The following is a 21666-nucleotide window of genomic DNA, read 5'->3' on the forward strand; positions in this document are numbered from 1 at the left end:
TCCCCGCGCCGCCGGCCCCTCTTATTTGAGCTTTGGGAAGCTGAGGGCAGCCAGGCAGCTGGGGTAAGGAGTTAAAGGCAGCGCCCACACCCGGGGGCTCTCCGCAACCCTACCGCCTGTCCGCTCCCCCCCTTCCCGCCCTCCCTCCCACCTACTCATTCACCCACCCACCCAGAGCCGGGACGGCAGCCCAGGCACCCGGGCCCCGCCGTCTCCTCGCCGCGATCCTGGACTTCCTCTTGCTGCAGGAGTCGGCTTCCACGTGTGCCCCGGAGCCGGCGTCTCAGCACACGCTCCGCTCCGGGCCTGGGTGCCTACCGCAGCCAGAGCAGCAGGGAGTCCGGGACCAGGGCGGCATCTGGGCCAAGTTAGGCGCGGCCGAGGCCAGCGGTGAACGTCTCCAGGGCCGGAGGAGCCGCCGGGCGTCCGGGTCTGAGCCGCACCAAATGGGCTCCGACGTGCGGGACCTGAACGCGCTGCTGCCGGCCGTCCCCTCGCTGGGTGGCGGTGGCGGCTGCGCCCTGCCTGTGAGCGGCGCCGCGCAGTGGGCGCCAGTGCTGGACTTTGCGCCCCCCGGCGCTTCGGCTTACGGGTCGTTGGGCGGCCCCGCGCCGCCGCCGGCTCCGCCGCCGCCGCCGCCGCCGCCGCCGCCTCACTCCTTCATAAAACAGGAGCCGAGCTGGGGCGGCGCGGAGCCGCACGAGGAGCAGTGCCTGAGCGCCTTCACTGTCCACTTTTCCGGCCAGTTCACTGGCACAGCCGGAGCCTGTCGTTACGGGCCCTTCGGTCCTCCTCCGCCCAGCCAGGCGTCAACCGGCCAGGCCAGGATGTTTCCTAACGCGCCCTACCTGCCCAGTTGCCTGGAGAGCCAGCCCGCTATTCGCAATCAGGGTAAGTAGGCCGGGGAGCGCCCCCTACGCGCGGGGCAGTGGCGCCAGGTGCTCGCCGCTCTAGGACATCCCCCTCCTCCTACCCCTTTTGACCGCAGCTCTTACCCAGCTGCTTCCCAAGGGCCGTGAGGGTAGCGGAAGCGGTGGCTGGGGAGGAGGCCGGGGAGTCGGAGTGAACGCAGGCACGGGCCCTCGACATCCTCCAAAGCCAGGCAGAGCTGGGAGCCTGATTGTTCGCATGAGCCGGGAGGTCGTCTGGGGCCCCTGAGAGTCCGAGAGATTCCGGGACTGGTAGTCCCCACGGGAGTGGGACCAGGAAACCAGCGCAGTGTCTGGCTCTGCTTCGGGAAGAGGTTTTGTTGATTAAGGCAACACCAAATTGTCACCAAGCATTGGGCTTTTCAGACGTCCGGACTCTGGATTCGGAGTGGGACCAGGGCGGAGTGAGCGCCTGTGCTGTGCTGCCTCCGCCGCGCTAAAATGTCCAGGAGCACCTCCAGCCCTTGTAATACGGTGTTGGCACACACTAGGTTCATATTAAGTATCGTGGAGAGCTAGAATGAGCAAATGCACCGCCAGTAACTAAATGGCTTTCTGGAACCGCGTCGTGTCCGCGGATAACTCACGCGTGTGGTAATACAGAAGTGGATCTTTTCTGGGCTTTGCTTAGGCGGCGGCCACACAGGTTCTGGGGGTGAAAGAAACTTGACTTGTCCGATTCCAAGCTATGCAGGACCAGGTTCTACCACAGGCAGGAGAAGGAGACACGAGCTTTGGCCTTTCTTTCAGCCCATCTGGGGCGCCTCTTAATCTTGTAAACGCGAGGCTCAGCTGGGACAATATTTCTTCAAGACCTGGGGTTAGAACAAAGACAGGATCATTCGCTGTGCTTAGTCAGGATACAAGGAGGGAACTCTGCACACGATAAGTATCAGGTTGGTTTCTCATCCTGTGCCGGCGCCCGCCCATCTCTCTTTAGCCTGGGCTGCGCGGACCCGATCCTGCGGAGCCACTGTAGTTTGCCCTCTCTCTTATTTTCAGTGGATTTCCGCGCTATTGAGAACCTAAGCCAGTTCGGTTTGATTCGGTAATTTAGTAAACGCTTTACTAATACAGTGGCGGATGCTTTTCCTGGAGCAAAATTACTCGAGGGCCTCGGGACTGGGATGTTTTTGGAATGCGTGGGAAGCAGAGTGTATCTTTTGCAGGAGGTACCTTCGCCCAAGGCTCGGTTCAAGAAGGGCTCTGCCCTTGTTGCCCGCCTTCACCCGCGCCTTCTAAACGCGCGTCTTCAGGCTGCTCCTACCTTAGCCTAACCAGGAGCACGGGCCCACCAGAAGCCTTGGAGAAATCGAAACCGGCCTTTTCTTCCGGAGAATCTGGGATCAGTGTCCTGCGAAGGAACCGCAAGCAGACCCAAGGGTTGCCTCCACTCTATGCCCTTAGTTGGTGAAATTAGTGTTTTGTACTCAAGGGGCGTTGGGGCAACTTACTGTCGCTGAGGCTTGTGTTCTTTGATCAGATCGCGCCACCTTTGTTTAGCAGGCTGGTGTTACTTTTGGGGAGTTTCTAGGTCTCAGTATCCCCGTCTATAAGACGACAGCTGAGATGGGCAACCTGGAGATTAGGTCCGGCTTGAAGTTATACTCCACAGATGCAGAAGCGCGACCCACCACCCTCTTGGGGCTTTAAATATGGAACTCGGCAACCCATCTAAACATCTGTGACTGAGAAGCCATGAATCTCTGTCTGCATGTGTGCTGTTTGGAGGTGGTTGAGAAACCATCGAATCCATGCCCCTGGGGTACAAAATACTACTATGCCCTTATCTTTTTAGTGCTTCTAGGGGATTTTTGAAACCTGGACTCTGTCGCTTCAGTTTGGGTCCCTTGTCCAGCCCTCTTCAGGGCAGGTCTGGTGCCTGGGATCTTATCACACATCGTGGGGGGCGGGACTGTGGGTTTTGCAGTTAGCAGGCATTATATTTCTGGAAAATATCTGGATTCCTCTGTAATACACAGGCCTGGCTGTCACAGAGAAAAAGTTAAAAGGGGACCAGGACTAGCAGGTGAATGTATCCTCCTTCTCCACCCTGGAGAAAAAGCCCAATGGAGAGAGGGCCCCAGATTCAAGTCATACAGCCTGGAAGCACTATCTCCAGGTTTAAGTTTTGTCTTGCAATGAAAACAGATGGGTCGAGCTTACTCAGCCCTTGAGGCTCACTGGGCAGCTTGGATGTGAGGAGTGCTCCGGCTGCTATCCTGGAGTGGGCAACAATTATTTTGATTTCCAGGGTTCCTGCTGCTTCCCCAGGAGATGCAGGGCCTGGCCCAAGACTTGGACTGTGAGAGGCAAGGGCATCAACTCTCTCAAAAATGTGGAAATGGCCATCAGAGCGCCAAGGCCAAACCCCAGGGGAGAGGAATCAAGGCCGTCTCTGGATCCCGAGGGCAGCCTAGCCATGGCGCACAGGCAGGGGCAATTGCTGGTGCCCAGTCACAACCGCCCAAAACTTCACAAGCATGTTCATATTTTAATTTCTTAAATATTATATCTGGCATCCTAATCTTGTAAACATTAATTTAGCAAATATCAATCGCCTACTGGCCAGGCACTGGGTACTGAATATAACGGCCTCAAGAACCTTTGCAAGAAACTCACCAGCTAATCCTGGAGAAGCCCCTTTTTTTGGATGAGGAAATACAGGTTCTATGAGATTAGGTGGCAGAGGTGGTATTTGAACCCAGACCATTCTAGGGTGTTTCTACTCCTTTTCCAGGGATCTTGGCCCCACCGTTGAGATGGATTTCTTCTGGCCCGAGGGAGGGGCAGCAAACTCTTAGTCCTTGTGTGGGGGTTGACGGGTTTGTGAGGGCAGATGTGGGGCGAGGACTTGAGTAGCCCCAGACTAGATGCAAGGCTTAAGGAGGAGGGAAAAAAAACTTCCTTGGGCCGGACGCAGTGGCTGGAGGCGGTTGGATCACCTGAGGTCAGGGGTTTGAGACCAGCCTGGCCAACATGGCGAAACCCTGTCTCTACTAAAAATACAAAAAAATATTGGCCGGGCGTGGTGACAGGCGCCCGTAATCCCAGCTACTCGGGAGCCTGAGGCACGAGAATCGCTTGAACCTGGGAGGCTGAGGTTGAAGTGAGCCGAGATCGCTCCACTGCACTGCAGCCCGGGCGACAGAGCGAAACTCCGTCTCAAAAAAAAAAAAAAAAAAAAAAAAAAGAGAGAGAGAGAGAGAGATTGCTTGCTAGTCTACTGATCCCGCAGCCCCGCAAGCTCGCAGACGCCTAACGCATGATTAGGCCTGGGATCTTCAGGCCACCGTAGGGTCAGGTGCGGAGGGCTGTGAAGCCGGAGGGCAAAGGCTCCCCCTTCCGGTCACATAGAAGAGGGTATTTTGTTGGGGGACAGGTTTTCCCCAATCACGGTGCAGCTGCAGTCATCGTTTTCAGCCTTCTGAGCACCTTCCTGGCTGAGCCTGCCGTCCATTTCACCCCTCAGCTCTCCCGGCCCGGCTGGGCCAGGCGGTTCCTGGCTTCTCTGCAGCCGCGGGCGGGAGTGGAGGGCGCAGAGCGCGTCTCACCTCTTCGCTCGCGGTCAAGGTTGCGCTCCCCTCCCGGGCTGGGACTAACCGTGGGAAAGGCGCTACCTTGGCCACTCGATTCTCTCCCCCGAAGGCCTGTACAAGGAGCCTTTGAACACGCTGCTCCTTCCAGCCAGCAGCTGTACCTCCCCCGGCCCCTGCCCCCGCACTCTCCGCGCCAGGCCCAGCGCTGGGCCCAGGGACAGCGCGCTCTAATCAAACCCGCGTCCGATAAGCTTCTAATTAAAAGAGACCTCCCTCCACTCCACAGGCGCTTTCACCACTGCCCCTCCCGGGGGAACCTGAAGGAGGGGGTTCGAGGCCGGTCTCTGCCCGCCGAGGTCTGCAGATCCCGTCTGGGAGGGGAGCCTAGGAGGCCTAGGGGCCACGGGCATACTTGGGCCCGAGTTCTGGGGTGCGGACGGACGTCGCGAGAGTGGGTGCCGCAATTTGGGACCCACGGCCCTCGCCGGGCACGGACGGTTGCGGAGCAGGGCTCTGAGGATTGTGCAGTGCCCCGGGTCCCTGCCTACTCCTCGGCTCAGGAATGGAGAAGGGTTCGCCTAGAGAAAACTTCTTAGTAGCTTCTGTTTCTTCTCTCTCTCTTTTTAGTGTCCTTTCAGAAAATCGGCCTTCCCTCCGGGCAATAGTGGGTGCCCGGAGCCAAATTTCGTTTGTAAGCTGATCTGTAGTCCTCAAAGAGGGCCAGGCCTCAGGTTTCAAAAGGAAGTCTCTGGAAGCCCAAACGTGCTCACCAACGCCCGAGAGCTAACGGGGCGGGGGTTATCTTTGCCCACTTAGCAGGCGAGAAATGGAGGCCCTCGGGGTCATGCAGATGATAAAAGCTGGTGGCTTCTCAAATCCCCAACTTGTGGTGCTGAGCGGTGTGTGAGACTTAAGCCTGGACCTGTACTACCAGGGAGTTAGGATTTGTCCCCTCCTTCCCTCCCTTGCACTCTGCCACACCACCCTCCAGGCTTATGCCTCTGTTGCCCCGGAGAAGCTTTTTTTTTTTTTTTTTTCTGGGCGGGGGATGGTGGTGTGTGTGCATGAGTGTGCGTGTGTGTTTCGAAAATGGAGGTAAGGATGCCCTGGGTCCTGCTCTTCGGCTGAGTCCTGCTTAAGTCTTTGGAGGCACTTTGATAAAATCGCGCAAGAGTGGGAGAATGGGTGCTGTCTGCCCCAACTTACTCCTGAGAATTTTGTGAAGTTTGGAGACCCAGGGCAGTCGCTGGGCCAGGAGGATCTGAGGTTGGTGGGGTGGCCCTGCCAGGATCCCATAGGAGCAGCTCTCCTTTGCCATTGTGCCTGGACCTCAGGCCACAGACTCCCGAACTTGTAGAGGAATGGGACCCCACCTTGGGTTCCAGGGCCAGTGAGGATCTTTAGCGGAAGGATCCTTTTCCCCAGAGGCAGCAACAGCTTTCCAGAAGCTTGTGGGGCATATGTTTAAAGCAATTTAATAACAAAACTTATAAAAGACTATGTTTTCCAACTGAGGCTCCACGCTCTTTTTCTCACTTTAGGAGAGATGGGGAAAAATGCCAGGATTGCCCTGGGGGGGAAACTGAGGCAAAGGACCCAAGCACTACCATGGAGGGAAACGGAGATACAGTGTCAGGCACACTCTAAAGGAAACTGGTTGTCCAGCCTGGAGAGCAAGGAAGTTGGCTCCTACAGCAGTGGTCAGGGTCCCTGGGCGCAAGGTGGGTCCCATAGGGGGAGGGGAAGGAGAGCGCAGGGTCGCCATCTGAAGGCCCAACTGGAAGGGGCCCTTGTTTTCCCCCTCACCAGCTTTCCTTTGGTCCTCGGGTGTCGTGGTGTCAGGTTGGGTAGTCCCAGACAGATAACATTACTCGGTAATTAGTCTTCCCATTTTTAAGACCAGGCCATTTAACTGGCTCCGAGTAATTCATGAAAGTTGGTGCGCGGGCCCCTGATTTACAGCTCGGAGTCAGCGCGGGGTTAGCCCAGCAGATTCATTTCGCTTGCCCGCGCTGCTCCTGCGGGAGAGCTGCGGAGTTTGTTTTTTGGGCTTGACCAACTTTCTCTGTCGATCAGGCAACGAGTTTTATATTTAACTTGCCAGGGGTTCGCTGCAGAAGCGGCAGAGACCGAGGCTTAAATAAGCAGGGCCCAGGGCATCGTCACCTCCATTTTCGAAACACACGCACACTCATGCACACACACCACCATCCCCCGCCCAGAAAAAAAGACTGAGGCATAAATAAACTGGGAAAAAGCGAGGTCGGGGTTTTAGTCAGAAAAGGATGGAGAAGCCTGTCCTGAGGTCACATCCAGGGACTTGGGCCGTCTTCCCGCCGAAAGTCCTGGAGGCTGGTGGGGCTGGATTCTCCTCCGCTGGGGGTCCGAATGCGGGGTTCAGCACACATCCCCCGCCTGTGGCTGGTTCAGACCCACTGTCCCTGTCTTGCTAGAGCCCCGCTAACACTGTGCTTCTCTCCGCCGCTCCCGCAGGTTACAGCACGGTCACCTTCGACGGGACGCCCAGCTACGGTCACACACCCTCACACCACGCGGCGCAGTTCCCCAACCACTCCTTCAAGCATGAGGATCCCATGGGCCAGCAGGGCTCGCTGGGTAAGCGAGCGGGAACCAAGTGGAGTCCTCCCCTTCTTCCATGCTATCCCCTTTTCCCCCTAGGAATTCCCAACCCACAGCAAATTAGGCAAAGGAAGACCTCTAAAAGGACCTTAGAAATCATTACCCCAATGGCACTGTATTTAAAGGACAAGACTGGGTATCCCTCCATCCTAAGTACCTTAGGGACATCGCCCTCCAACTAAGTCTATGAATGTCCGGAGGGCCTTTTGGGCGCACCGCGCAGCGACTGCTAGGGGAATGTAAAGTGAGAGGCTTAGCTTCTCGAATTCTGGACGCCTCGCTCTGCACGCCGCTCATCCAGGCCCCAGTGCCCCAGGCTCAGGATCTCGCGTCTCCCCCAACCCCTGCCCGCAGCCTCGCACCCCGAGCCCTTGGGGCGCACTCGCTCAGCTGTCTTCGGTTCTCTTTGCAGGTGAGCAGCAGTACTCGGTGCCGCCCCCGGTCTACGGCTGCCACACCCCCACCGACAGCTGCACCGGCAGCCAGGCTTTGCTGCTGAGGACACCCTACAGCAGGTAGGAAGGCGCTGCGCTCTGCGTCTGGGTCCCTGGGACTCCGAAGGGGACGCACGAGCCGGCAGACTTTAGAATACCCCAGCTGGGCAGCCCTGACTGCGGCATGCAGGGTCTTGGAGGCACGGGACGCCTCGACTCCATTCTACTACTTAGAGGAAATTAAAGCTGATCTTCCTGGTCTCTGAGTTCTTATTTTGTGCACAAATGAGGGCAATTACTGTTTCGAGCTGAAGAGGGAGCGGCGCTTGAAAAGTTATTATTATTTTTAGAAGGTCTTTACTGGGAGGAGTTTACCTTCATCGGGACTAAAGATTAAACAAGGAGTTCACTCCCACTCGGTTCTGAGACCTCAAACCCATCCAATGGCCAGACTACACCGGCCAGACTACCGCGAAGGCGCGTACCCTCGGCCACAGCCTTGGCCACAGTCTTCTCCCCACCCCAACCCTCCAGGGTTTCGGCCCGCGGCAGCGATTTGTGGGCGTGGTTCCCAGCACCCCTGCTACGCTCTGGGGTGGGCCTCCGGCCTGGGTGCGGGACGGAGGTCGGGTTGCAACAGGGCCCTGCGGGGAGGCTGCCCTGGCCTGCGTGGGACCTTCTTCCTGTGCGCGGGAGGCCCAAGGCCAGCTTCATTCCCTTACAAGCTTTTTCCCGCTCCGTGCTTCCTCTTCTCGCCTCTTGCTCCACCTTCTCTCCCCCAAATTTCTTCTTCAACTTTGGGTGAACTTGGCCGGCCGCCCGCGTTTGCGATAGGGTTGCCTAGTAACTGCGGCGCACACCAGCCCGCACGGGGCTGGAAGGTGGGGCGGGGGCCGTGGAGCCGCGGCGCGCGGCCTGTGCGGCCCGGGATTGGGCGCGCATGACCTCATAGCCCCCTCCTCCCGGGTGCTCGGGGATCCTGACACCGGCTGCCCGCAAACCCATCCCCATCCTCCCGCCCCTCCGCGCGGGGACCCGGGGCTGACGTCAAGGGAAGGAGGTAGTGAGGTCATGAAGGAAGGAAAAGCGCCTGCCCTGGGAGATTGGGTGGGGGAGTGGCTGCGCCTGGGGGACTATCCAGTCCCGCAGGTGGAGGAGGGGCGGGAGTCCTGGATCCGGAGCGAGGCGCAGCCCCAGGCCCTTGCTGCCCTTAGGAGAGTGAGCCCGGGGCTGGCCTGGCTCTCGCATCTAGGGTTCTCCTTCCTGGGAGTTTCTAGAGAGAGCAGGGACGTGCCCCTTCTGTTTCTAACGCCTGAGGCGCGCGGACTGGGGAAACTTTTTTTTTCTTTTTCTCCCCAGAGTATCCGGTTTATCTGTTCGAATCTTGGATTCCTCATCACACTTTTTTTTTTTTTGGGCGGGGGGAGGCAGGCGGTGGGCAAGGACACGAAATGGTCGCACCTTTCCATCCTTCTTTTTCTGCCTCCCTAGCTAGAAATCATTCCTGTTCTGCACCACAGGCGCGGCATACTGCCCCAAGCCTGCCACCTCAGCGCCTCCCTTCGGTGGGTCAAGTCTCTGGAATGGAGGCAGGATTTGCACTTATTCTCTGAGGTGAATCTCCTTCCCTAGCAAAACTGGCAGCAGGGCCGTTGAGTTCTTCTAGAGTAGCTGTTCTCGCCCATTGCCAAGGTGTCATTGCTGTTATTCTGGTAGCCATCAGGCGGGCTGTTGGGATGGTTCCCACGTAATGACCTTGGTCCACGCCTTCCTCCTTAGCTCCCTGTGGACTCAGTTGATGTGTCACACTAGGCTGAGAGGAGACCTTGATGCGGGAGTGGGCACTGTCGAGATGGGAAGTGTTCTTGGGGGTTGGGGAATGGAAGACATTGCAGTCCGGTGCATCAGTGACTCCAAGCTACACACACATCGGTTACTCCCCTCTCCCAAGCCGAGACTCACCCTGTGGAACCCTAGGAAGGCGTCCATTAGAGGACCTGGCAGCCTAGAAAGAGGAGTCCAGGAAAAAGCGATCACTACTACTGGTTTAATAACAATTCTCCAGGGTGCGTATGGTGGATTTTGACTTAGGTCTGATTTTGTGGTTGCTAGGGAAGTAGGAAACATCACATAAATTTTCACATTTTCTAATCCAGCTTCTGATTGGCCACTGTATTAAGCACTTTGTCAAATTCACCTTTCAGAAGTATTTATTTCTAGCTTCATTCTTTATAATTCAGGAACTTTCTTTGGTACTGTTATTTTTACACGAATCTAATAAAAATACTATTTTTCCCTCTCACAGAACATTTCCCAAGTAGTAACATCTCAAAGAAGAATTTGTGACCCCTGTAGGAAGAGTTTGTTCCCTTGGAATTTGTACTGTCTGGATCTTGAAAGCTCCATTCATTCTAAATTAACATTTCCAATCAGTTTTCAAAGATCATGTGCCTCCCTTGCAGTCTAAAGGTGAATGGGCAGGTGTAGGGATGTTTTAAAACTGGATCTGTGCACTAACATTACTGCAGTTAATATGGCTTCCCTTTTTCCTACTCCTAAACAAATTTGAAAGGGTATTTAAATGCTTTTGTGAATGCAGTGTTTGAAAAAGCATAAAAAATAGGACTAAATTTTAATTGCCTAACACCCTAACTTTTGGATTTTAGATACTCAGTGGTGCTTCTACTGGTCCCTGGTTTCATTCATTTTTCTGCCTAAAGTTTGGGACTTTCTGGGGAAAGCTTGCTTATATTTTGTTTGCCTTGCTGCGTTTGACTCCCTGAGGCTGACTGCCCAGCTTTTTTCTCTCCCTCCCTCACCAAACTTTTTCCCTCCCCAGTCTTTGTTTTTTTTCTTTTTTTTTCTTTTTTTCATTTTTTCTTTTGGAGACAGCGTCTCACTCTGTCGCCCAGGCTGGAGTGCGGCGGCACAATCTTGGCTCACTGCAACTCCATCTCCCGGGTTCAAGTGATTCTCATGCCTCAGCCTCCCAAGTAGCTGGGATTACAGGTGCCTGCCACCACGCCCAGCTAATTTTTGTATTTTTAGTAGAGATAGGATTTCACCATGTTGGCCAGGCTGGTCTCTAACTCCTGATCTCAGGTGATACGCCCACCTTTGCCTCGAAAAGTGCTGGGATTACAGCTGTGAGCCGCTGTGCTGGGCTTATCCCCAGTCTTTGGGTATACTTTCCCTTGCCAGCCTAAAAGAAAGGTGATGGTACAGATCTGACATTCAATAAGCAGAATACAGTGTGGAGTGCGCTTTGAGGATGTTCGCAAAATCCCAGTTCTTTCCTTGTGGCCTGCACAATTCCCTCCTTTCTCTCGGGTGACAGACCTGAGGAGTTGCAGCTGCATCTATATTTGTTATGGCTATGAACAACAGTGAATAGAAAATGTACCCAATCAACAACTTATGGGAAGTGGCAGGAGGTGGTTTTCTCCATCCTCCTTACCCTCTCCTCTCATACAGAAGGTGGGTGGAGTTTTGTGTAAAGGTCACTAGGGTTTCTGAAACCAGGTGTCTGCCCTTATGGAACCCAGTGATCATTGTTGGATGAAAGCATGAGTCCTTGTAATGTAATAACTGGAATTTATTGCATGCTGACTATATGTTGCTGTGCATGATGTTAAATGGTTCACTTAGTTTACCCACTGAACCCTTTTGACTACTCTTTGAGGCAGGTACTATAATTTCTAGTTTACTGATGAGGAAATAAGTTCGGAGTCTCAAAGTAACTTGCTCAAGGTCACACGCCAAGTGAGAATCAGAATCAGGATTTGATCCTCAGTCTCTCTGACTTCACAGCCCAGCTGTGCTCTGAATCACTGAGTGACACTGGACTATGCAGGATTCCCTATCTGATTACTCCCCTTGTATAGTCAATGTATCACTTGTTTTTTTTTTTTTGGTTTGAGACGGCGTTTCACTCTGTTGCAAGGCTGGAGTGCAGTGGCGCAATCTTGGCTCACTGCAACCTCTTCTTCCAGGGTTCAAGGGATTCTCCTGCCTCAGCCTTCCAAGTAGCTGGGACTACAGGCATGTGCCACCATGCCTGGCTAATTTTTTGTATTTTTAGTAGAGAGGGGGGTTTCACCGTGTTAACCCAGGATGGTCTCAAACTCCTGACCTTGTGATCCGCCCGCCTTGGCCTCCCAAAGTGCTGGAATTACAGGCGTAAAGAGCCACTGCACCTGGCCAATGTATCCGTTTTGCTCACAAATCGTAAGAGCACATGCTTATGTGGACTTACCATGTATCAGATACCACTGTAAGCACTTTGCAAGTATTGACGTATTTAATCCACCTAGTGACTCTGAGGGACACAACAGGTTATCACTCCCATTTTACAGAGGAAGAAACTCAGGCCCTGAGAAGTAAATTTCCCCAATGTGACACAGTTAAGGGATGGAAGTGGTGTTCAAATTCAGGCAATACAGCTCCAGAATCCATCCTTCTACCCTCTGCACTTGCTTTTTCTCTAGGTGGATAAGTGCCATTCTCTTTCTGAAGGTGGCATCTGTCCTCAGTCTCACTAGAGGATGGTCTTCTATTTCCCACAGTTGTGAAAGAAGTCCAGTTATCCATTAGTTTTACCTGTAGCTTTCAATAGAAAGTTCTTGGTTTGGGACAACGTTTTCCCTCAAGGCCATTATCAGAAGCAGACTTGAGCATTCTCCTGAAGTTCTAACTCACAGAGCAGCTGTCTTTCAAACTCCAGACTCCTCCAGTTTTGTCTTTACCACTGGGTATGAGCTGTTGGGGTGAAGTTCAGCCTAGGCACCTAAACAATCACAGGGCAGAGACCTTTCTCCCTGTCCATCCAGACCCAGGAAGAATGACTGCTTCCAGGACCACCCTGGTTTGGGCTTGCCCAGAGGGAAGGTCCCAGGGAAAAGTTCTTCTGTCAGTGTAGGGAGTAGTGGGGTCCACCCCTACTAGGCACAATTTCCCCCCTAATTTCTACCTTAAAAGGCAGCTAACTGGGCCTTTTCTGCTCTCTTTCCTTCCCAAAGTCCCTTTGCCTCATCTGTTTGCTGACTTCCTTGGAGCTCCCAGTCCTTGACTATGCCGACTTCACATATGATCCTCATGGCTGCTTTGAAAAATTCTGTGCACTGTGTTTGCAAAATATTCCCATGAACACTGATTGTTTCTTTTAGGCATTCTAGCCCTTTCCCTTTCCTTTTGCTCTTTTATTAGTTTTACATATTCTTCTTTAGCAACTGTGCTACAAATTTAAATGAGAATATTTCCTTTTGCTGTACTTTTGCCTGTTAGCAGGTAAAACCACTCCGACTCTGGAAGCAATCATTGTTAGTCTGTTTTGAACTGAATGTTGTTGATTCACAAATGGTGACATTGACAGTGGAGACTGTTACAAGTAGATTATTTTTCATGTGAGAGAAACTTCCTTAGCAGCCACAGAGTTTCTGGGAAATCTTGGGTTCCACAACTCAGTGGGAAGTGCCGATCCACCACTTGAGTTGGCCTTCAACATAGACATAAATCAGATGACAGCCCATGCCCAAGAAAATAAGATTGTAATTAATAATGCCTCTTTTCACTTGTGTACCTATGTACATTGTACACTGTCTTTTCATTTAGTACAAAGTCAATATTTGTTTCCTGCATAGATAGGCAGAAGGTGGAAGGTCTGAAATGGCTTCCAGGGCGATGGGCAATGTCATCAAAGCCACAGGCTTGAATTAAACTCGTCTCCAGGGAGGAGGAAAAATCTAGTTCCAAATATTCCTGTAACTTTTGTGCTGACCAAGTGTTTATTAATAGAAATGGAATCCCCAGTGGGTTTTTCTTTGGTTAGCTGGTGAGCTTGAGAGAAATTACAATACCAAGAGAGTGACTGTGAAATAATTATTCATCATGGCCTGCTGGGCAGAAATTTCTAGGCAGGCAGGCTGCAAGGCACCTCAAAGGGAGGAGCACAGGAAAAGGGTGTGTGGAAGTCTGGCTGCACCCTCCGTTAGGTTATTAGGTAGAGGTGCACCCACAGAGGACTTTCTGTTGGTGTGGGGCACAGCTATTACCAAAAAAGCTGGAAACATGAATTCTAATGACAGATGCCAGTTATCTCCACTTTGAGCCTTTTTATTTTTTATCCAGTGGGGGCAGCTCTTTACTTCTTCCAAGATGTTACCTGGCCAGCCAGCAACTGCGTGGCAGAGGTGACCCTAATCTTAGCCAGGTTAGATGGTTCTATTCCCTTGATGACACGAATTATTCTGCTGAATATAATAAACAGACTTAAAGATGAAAATGTGCTTGAATCACACACGCATTTGAAGAGTGGAGGAGTTCTCGTCTAGATAATAGCTGAGGCTTTTTTTCTTCCTTTCTTTTTGTGCAGAGGTCGAGAACTTAGTAATACTGCAGTTCAGGCCAAAACAAACTCTATATGATCTACTACTGATTTCCTTTTAAGCTCCCCCTTTTTGCTAGGACTGACTTCCTTTTATTTTACTCCAACTTGCATTAATCCCAGTTATAGAAGTTTCTTTCCTCTTTCCCTTGCCTCCAGCTTCAAACATTCTTACATAGGAAACAAGTGACTTTTTTTTTTTTTTAAAGATCTACTTAAAAAATATAAAGGACACCATGACTTTTGGAATACATTTTAGCAGCCTGCAATTTGAAAGTTCACTTCCGAACAGGCAGAGTTAGACGGTTGGAGCTGAAATGCCTACGTGACCACAATGGTCGCTGTAAGCCAAACCACCTGCTTATCTGATCTCCTCTGGGAATGAGGTGGTCGGCACCTACAGTGGTTATTGAGTAATTAGATGCTTCATTTGCCAGAGGCTGTATATTCCTTGAATGAAGCTGCGTCTTTCTATGGGCTTCCATGATGAGAGCTGGGTGTTGAGCGATTGCCCAAAGAGATCAGAGCCTGAGCATGCTTGGGCCCGGTATTTTTAGCTCCAGTTCACATTTTAGTCCTCTCCTCAGCAGCCGTTATTGTCATTGCTGTCATTGACTTCCATTTGAAAGGCTGTGCCAGCCAGGCCCACTGACTGAGCAGCTGAGGAGCCCTAGCCAGCAAAAGGCAGGATGTGGTTAAAACTGTGCTCTGATCCTATCTCTGGCCTCAGGAAACCTATTAGTAGCTTGGGGATTTTCTGAAAGTCCTTCTCTCCCATACACCCTCCCCACCTTCTCTCCTCTTCTGAGAGTTTGTAGGCTAAGCTATCAGGACAGCTAGAATCGCAAAGGGGGCTTCTACTGGGATCTTGGCACACTGTCCTTAGTGAGCTGAAGAGGACGCATGGGGCATGTTGCAGTATCATCATTTTCTGGAGACTGAGTAGGTGACGATGTTCCCTTGAGTATATTCTCTTTCATCTCCAGACTCTTGTCTGTATTATTATTATTATATAAATGATAATGAGAGGATGAGGCTCAGCATGCCTTCATAGGGGCAGGGCAGAGTGAGGGTGGGGGCACCAGGCATGCCAGCACTGGGCATCTATCTGTGCCTCAATCCTCATCTAATAAATGGGGACTCATAATTACATCTACCTCACAAAGTTGTGAGCAGTATTGAGAATGTGTGAAAGTGCTGTGCAAAATTTGGTAGGTTAGAACAAATTAAAGTAATTAAAGTATATTATCTGTGTCATCTTCAAAGGGCCATTGAGGGCATTACCTTCTATGGACTTCACAACATTCCTGTACAGTTAGACTGATGGAGATTAATATTCCCATTGGACAGATGAGAAAACTGAGGGTCAGGGAGCTGAACTGATTTATTCAGTGTTCCAAAACTTATAGAACATCACTGTCCAGTAGAAACATAACATAAGCCATACATGTAATTTGAAATTTGCTAGTAACCACATTCAAAAAATAAGAAACTGTGAAATTAATTTTTCAAATAGCATATTTGACTCAATATAGCAAAAAATATTACCATTTTAATATGTGGAATGAGTCACATGTGGCCAGTGGCTACCATATTAGACAGTACCATACACAGTATTTGTTAAGCACACACTAGAAAAAGTCATATGTGTAAGACATAGACCCTGTATTTGAGAAGGTTTGCCTTCTGAGGGCCAAGAAAATGCCATTAAAAATATTGGCCAGGCGCGGTGGCTCACACCTGTAATCTTAGCACTTTGGGAGGCTGAGGCGAGTGGATCACCTGAGGTTAGGAGTTTGAGACCTAACCTGACCAACATGGTGAAACCCCGACTCTACTGAAAATACAAAATTAGCTGGGTGTGATGGCGCATGTCTGTAATCCCAGTTACTTGGGAGGCTGAGGCAGGAGAATTGCTTGCACATGGGAGACTGAGGTTGCAGTGAACTGAGATAGTGCCACTGCACTCTAGCCTGGGTGACAGAGTGAGACTCTGTCTAACGAAAAAAAAAATGTTTATTTTCTCTTTGGGGTACTTGTTATAGAGACCTTAGGAATCAACCAGACTATTCTTTAAGTCTGTGAGAAAATTTCCAACTTGTAAAGTTAGATATTTGGGATTCATTCACCCTTCTGCATCAATGTCTGTCACTCATCTTTCTTTCCCAGCTCTCTTGAAAATTATGATTTTCTGAGTCATATGAAAGAATGAAATTATTTCAGAAAGATCCCATATCCCCAAAGGGCCTAGGAAAATTGTCAGCTGGGGCTGAGTGATTTTAGTTGGTGAACAATTTTTTAAAAATTAGTGACAAAAATATAGAGCTGCCTGGGGAATACAATGCCTGTTGGCTGAGATTAATGGTAAGATTAATAAATGGATTGCTTGATGAAAAGGCGCAGGAGAACAAAAACCAGTAGAGAGATTGTGGAGGAGGTCGCTTATTAATGAACTGTCAGCCCAAAGAAAGTTCAAGAAACTCTCCTGTGGTAAATGCAGCAGGCTGGCACTTCTAATAAAAGTTGGGGTCCTTCAGGAATTAATTACTCCAGCCTTACAGCAAGAATTTGTGGAATTGCAAAACGTTGTGGCACAGACCAGCACGGGCTGCTGCTACAAACGGGGAAGCTGCAGGAGAAACTCATCATTTTTTTTCATTGATATGTAGGATATTGTAGTAGCATAATAGCCAGTCAGACACGGGGATGAGTGACGGCGTCCAGATATACACTGACTAATGAAAGGGCACATACTTTGAGTTTGAAGTCACTTCACTTTTCATATGCAAAATGCGCTCCTGGAATCTGATTTCCTCCTTATCCTGTGTACCCACCACTAAGGAGTTCCAAATAATTTTCAGAGTTGTTATATGAAAGTCAGATGAACTCTGCCACGATTTATCAAGCTATGCGGAAAGAGAGCACAAAATTCATTTATTCTGAGTTACTGTAATTTCCCTCTCCCCTCCTCAAGTTCCCAGTTATGCTTGGCCTGAAAAAAGCCTTTCTGAATTAAAATTTGGTGTTGCCTCTGCCCGGTGAAGCAGCTTAAAAGAATGTCATGACCAGGCAGAGATGGTCTGAGATCTGCAATCTGATACCACACATCAGATATTAAATGCCTCTTACCTTTTTTCATTTCTGCCACGATGGTAGAGTGAAATTTTTCTTCTGTAAAGTGTTTAAACCAAGAGGTCCCAGACAAACTCTTGGTCTCTTGGGTCTCAAATTTCATAATTAACCATTTCAGTTCAGGCATAAATTTATTCCTGATGGAGCTTGGCAATTTAGGAGATTTCTGGCCATTGATTCATGTGCTAATTTTCTAGGAATGAAATAAATACAGAGGGGACAGAACAGCTTTTGGTTGGTTTACATGGTGGTGTAAGACTTCTTTGGAGTCTTTATGTAAATGATCAGCCATTTCCCTCATAGAATCTTACAGAACTGGGCTCTTTTTTTTTTTTTTTTAACATTTGACTTGTACCAGGATAAAACATATAGAAAATGATTCCTTCAGCTGTGCATAGAGTTTATCATCATCTTTCTTCTGCTTGTCACATCCTTACTTTTTAGACCATTTATCAGCCATCACTCTTTGACTTTTCAGACCCTCATAATCCACATGATACTTATCCTTTTGATTAAAACAACTTAATGGCCTTTTCACGAATAATTAATCTGCTGTCTTTACTTTCAGCTCCAGGCTTTTAACTTTAATGTTGAGTTATCCAGCCTGTGTTGCCTTTCAAAGTTTCACTCCCCTTAGCCTTTTCCCCTCAAAGGTTTAATACTTCTTTAGAAACTTCAATGGTTGCTATACAAAGGTTTTAAAAAATGCTTCCGAGTTACTCTCACATCCCTTCTGCTGTGTATGAAGTGTATGACTGTGCAGAGATCAGTGGGATGAAGTGAAAATAATTTCAGACTTGCATATTCTGTCATTCTGGAAAATGTGGAGGCTTGTACTTTCAAGAAAAGTTAAAACTCCATTGCTTTTGAAGAAACAATTGTGTATTATTTTGTGGTTATGTGTCCTAACTCTGGATGTTTTTCTAACAGTGACAATTTATACCAAATGACCTCCCAGCTTGAATGCATGACCTGGAATCAGATGAACTTAGGAGCCACCTTAAAGGGGTAAGGTTTTCTCTATTTCATTGCCTTTCCACAGTAACTTATACCTGTTTGAACCATTTTAAAGGTGCTTAGAACTTATGAAGACAGTACAGTTTTTGAAGAATGGGCAGAGCTCTCTGTGGCATTAGAATGCTTTCCTCCTTCCCCTAGTTGGTGAGTTGTGTTCAGTATTAAATTTTCAAAAATATAAATAGGGGGCATTTCTATCTGGAACAAGGAATATTGAGGACACTTATTATGGTCTTGTTGAATGTTTTATAATTCTTCAAAGGCCATTCAACCTCATTTAATAATTGTGTTTTACTGTAAGATCACAGTTGTTAACCATTCCACTATCTTATCAAGAAGTGCTTTGGGTGTACAAACTCCAGGGTCTAAATTCTATTTGTGTGGCGCTGATCTGGGCAATCCACAGTCAGATATGCCCATACCTGATTGCACCAACAGGGTGTTTCTTTCCATACTTGATAATGCAACCTGAATAGGGAGAATACAGCTAGGAAACATCGGAAGGGGCTACTCTTTGCACCTAAAAATGAGAAGAAAAAAAAAAGGCAGGTAGGACTTGCTTTCACCATTGAAAGAACTCACTTTTCATTTTCTAACAAGTGTGAAGAGATGGGCAGTAGCAAGAGCACTCGTGAAGTGCCTGCAGCGTGTCAGGCGCCCTTCCAGGTTACCTCATCTTATCTTCCCAACACTCTGATGAGGGCTAAGTACTGCTTGGTTTACAGATGAGTAAACCAAGCTCAGAGGGTTAAGTTACTTCCCAAGTTCACATCCTAGTAAGTGTTGGAGCTGGGATTCCAAGTCCAGATTTGATTCCAAAGCCCAAGCTCTTTGCAGCCTCCGGTGGTGCCTTCGATCCCACCATTGGCCCCAGTGGGACTGTGGACTTAGTTCAGCACTCTTGAAAGCTAGCTTGATGTCTCTGTGTATTGAGGGGCTTTTCATTGGATTCTGGGATCGGGGGGGCTTGCCAGATCCATGCATGCTCCATTCCCCACTCCCCACCTCTTCTTCTCTTCTAGAGTTGCTGCTGGGAGCTCCAGCTCAGTGAAATGGACAGAAGGGCAGAGCAAGTGAGTGGACAATGCGGAGATGGCAAAGCAAATGGCGTAGGCCTTGTTGACTGGCACCTGGGGCAATGCAGGAGTTAGGACTGATGTGGGTAATCAGGGTAGCATTTGGTGGATGGGAAGAGTCTCTCTCCCCCGCCCCCACCTCTTCTTGTTCATCATACACATGCTGGGGACGAAATGGAGGGAGTGGCATTTCTCATCAATGTGCCCCTGGAAAACAATTTAAAAAATTATGCAATAGGAATCCTGTTCATTTCTTTTTGAGTATTTCACAAAATACGAAATACTAAATACTAAATTTGTGGCATTACAACCATAATGCCACATGTTCTTGTTAGATCAGTCAAGCCTTTCAGTCAGTCTTAACTTACTTGCTTGTTCTTTATTTACCTTTCAATTTCTCAGGGAGAACTTATCCTAAGTCTGAGGCCAGGTTTGAAAAGACTTGTTTTTTGTTGTTTTTCAAAGTTTGTTTTTATTCCCAAACATTCGCACCTTCCCCAGCCCTATACTCTGCACCCTGGGGCATTTCTGTAGCTGTTTCTTTTTCTTTTCTCTGCTTAAACTCCATAACCAGCCGCCCTCTTTTCTTCTTCCGTGTGTTGGCCCAGTCCTGTTATTTGGTTCATCCTTCAGTAATCGACAGAGTTGTATTTCATCTTCCAAGACTTACTGTTGAATTCTTCACCTCACCGCCACCCCCACCCCCAAATTTTTCAGCAATTTTATCCAGATCTCCTCTTCCTCTCTCTGGACCTCAAAGAAAAGGCTTTCTGTTGTTTCAAATTATTTCTCTCCTGTCTTCCATCTGAGGGGCTGCTGACAGTTTTAGCATTCTGTCTTTCTACCTGTTGTCCTTTCTTTTTGAGATGGAGCTTTCACTCTTGTGGCCCAGGCTGGAGTGCAATGGCGCCATCTCGGCTCACTGCAACCTCTGCCTCCCGGGTTCAAGCGATTCTCCTGCCTCAGCCTCCCGAGTAGCTGGGATTACAGGCATGCGCCACCACGCCCAGCTAATTTTGTATTTTTAGTAGAGACAGAGTTTCTCCATGTTGGTCAGGCTGGTCTCAAACTCCTGACCTCAGGTGATCCACCCGCCTCGGCCTCCCAAAGTGCTGGGATTACAGGCATGAGCCACCGCGCCTGGCCTTTCTACCTGTTCTTAACTCATCTTAAGTTCCTTGGCTTCTTGGTCCCACCCTTTCTTTCTGGCTCCCTTCCTTTCCTCCTTTCTCCTCTCCTCAGAACTTGATAACGTTCCCCAAGCTAAATAGCAAGGATAGACAGAACATGATTGTGAAGTGAGCAGTACGTTTCAGTTTCAAAAACTTCTTCATGCTCTAAGGGGTTTGTTTGTTCAGTTACAAAAATTACAGATAAGGAATTTTGGCATGTATTTGCAGCTGGATCTTTCCATAGTTGAGATAATTTTGATACTTTTTAAGGTCTTTAGACACATACTGTTAGTCACTTGCTGAGGAGGCAGAAGCTGTATTTTAAGGATGAAGCACAAAGTGTGAACAATTTGTTCTGTTCAATACTGCATAAGAAAAAAAATCAGAAGAGTTTTCATTGGTCTGTTACTTACATCTTGGAAAGGATTTCTGAAATAAAAATGTATTTCTTTCATTTTTTTTTCTTTTTTTTTTTTTTTTTTTGAGACGGAGTCCCACTCCGTCACCCAGGCTGGAGTGCAGTAGCACGATCTCGGCTCACTAGAACCTCCGCCTCCTGGGTTCAAGTGATTCTCCTGCCTCAGCCTCCTGAGTAGCTGGGATTACAGGCATCTGCCACCATACTCGGCTAATTTTTGTATTTTTGGTAGAGACAGGTTTTTGCCATGCTGGCCAGGCTGGTCTCGAACACCTGACCTCAGGCGATCCGCCCCGCTTGGCCTCCCAAAGTTCTGGGATTACAGGTGTGAGCTGCTGCGCCCTGCCTAAAAATGTATTTCTTGACCTGGCATGGTGGCTCACGCCTATAATCTCAGCAGTTTGGGAGACTGAGGTGGGAGGATCACTTGAGCTCACGAGTTTGAGACCAGCCTGGGCAATGTGGTGAAACCCCTTCTCTACAAAAAATACAAAAAAAATTAGCCAGACATGGTGGCACATGTCTGTAACCCCAGCTACTTGGAATGCTGAGGTGGGCGGATTGCTTGAGCTTGGGAGGCAGAGGTTGCAGTAAGCCAAGATCAGGCCACTGCATTCCAGCCTGGGCGATAGAGTGAGACCCTTCCACAAAACAAAACAAACAAACAAAATATATATGTATATTTCTTGAATATTAACTTTATTCAGGGAGCTGTTATAAAAAAGGCTAGATGGCCCAACAGATAGTTCCACAAAAGAACAACTCTTTTGCAGACCTAAAAATTACAATTAGCTAATTGCCTACCATCTTCTCTCACACTGAATTTATCCCTGTAGAACATACTGTAAATCCACAAATTTCCGCTTCCATTTTGTGAATTGGACATTCGTCTAAGGATGTATATTAACATTATTGGGTGCTGTGTGA

General features: G+C 49.3%; 1 protein-coding gene across 1 annotated transcript in view; it reads left to right on the forward strand.

Annotated features, from left to right (window-relative positions):
* The first annotated feature begins 52 nt into the window (after positions 1 to 52).
* WT1 (WT1 transcription factor) overlaps positions 53 to 21666 on the forward strand; it is a 48220-nt gene continuing 26606 nt past the window's right edge. The window contains 5 exon segments of the mRNA NM_001435935.1: positions 53 to 891; positions 6962 to 7084; positions 7521 to 7623; positions 17987 to 18064; positions 19096 to 19146. Of these exon segments, the coding sequence (NP_001422864.1) occupies positions 228 to 891; positions 6962 to 7084; positions 7521 to 7623; positions 17987 to 18064; positions 19096 to 19146 (1019 nt within the window). The 5' untranslated portion in view covers positions 53 to 227.

The sequence above is a fragment of the Macaca mulatta genome, chromosome 14, assembly GCF_049350105.2.
Source record: "Macaca mulatta isolate MMU2019108-1 chromosome 14, T2T-MMU8v2.0, whole genome shotgun sequence".
NCBI lineage: Eukaryota > Metazoa > Chordata > Mammalia > Primates > Cercopithecidae > Macaca > Macaca mulatta.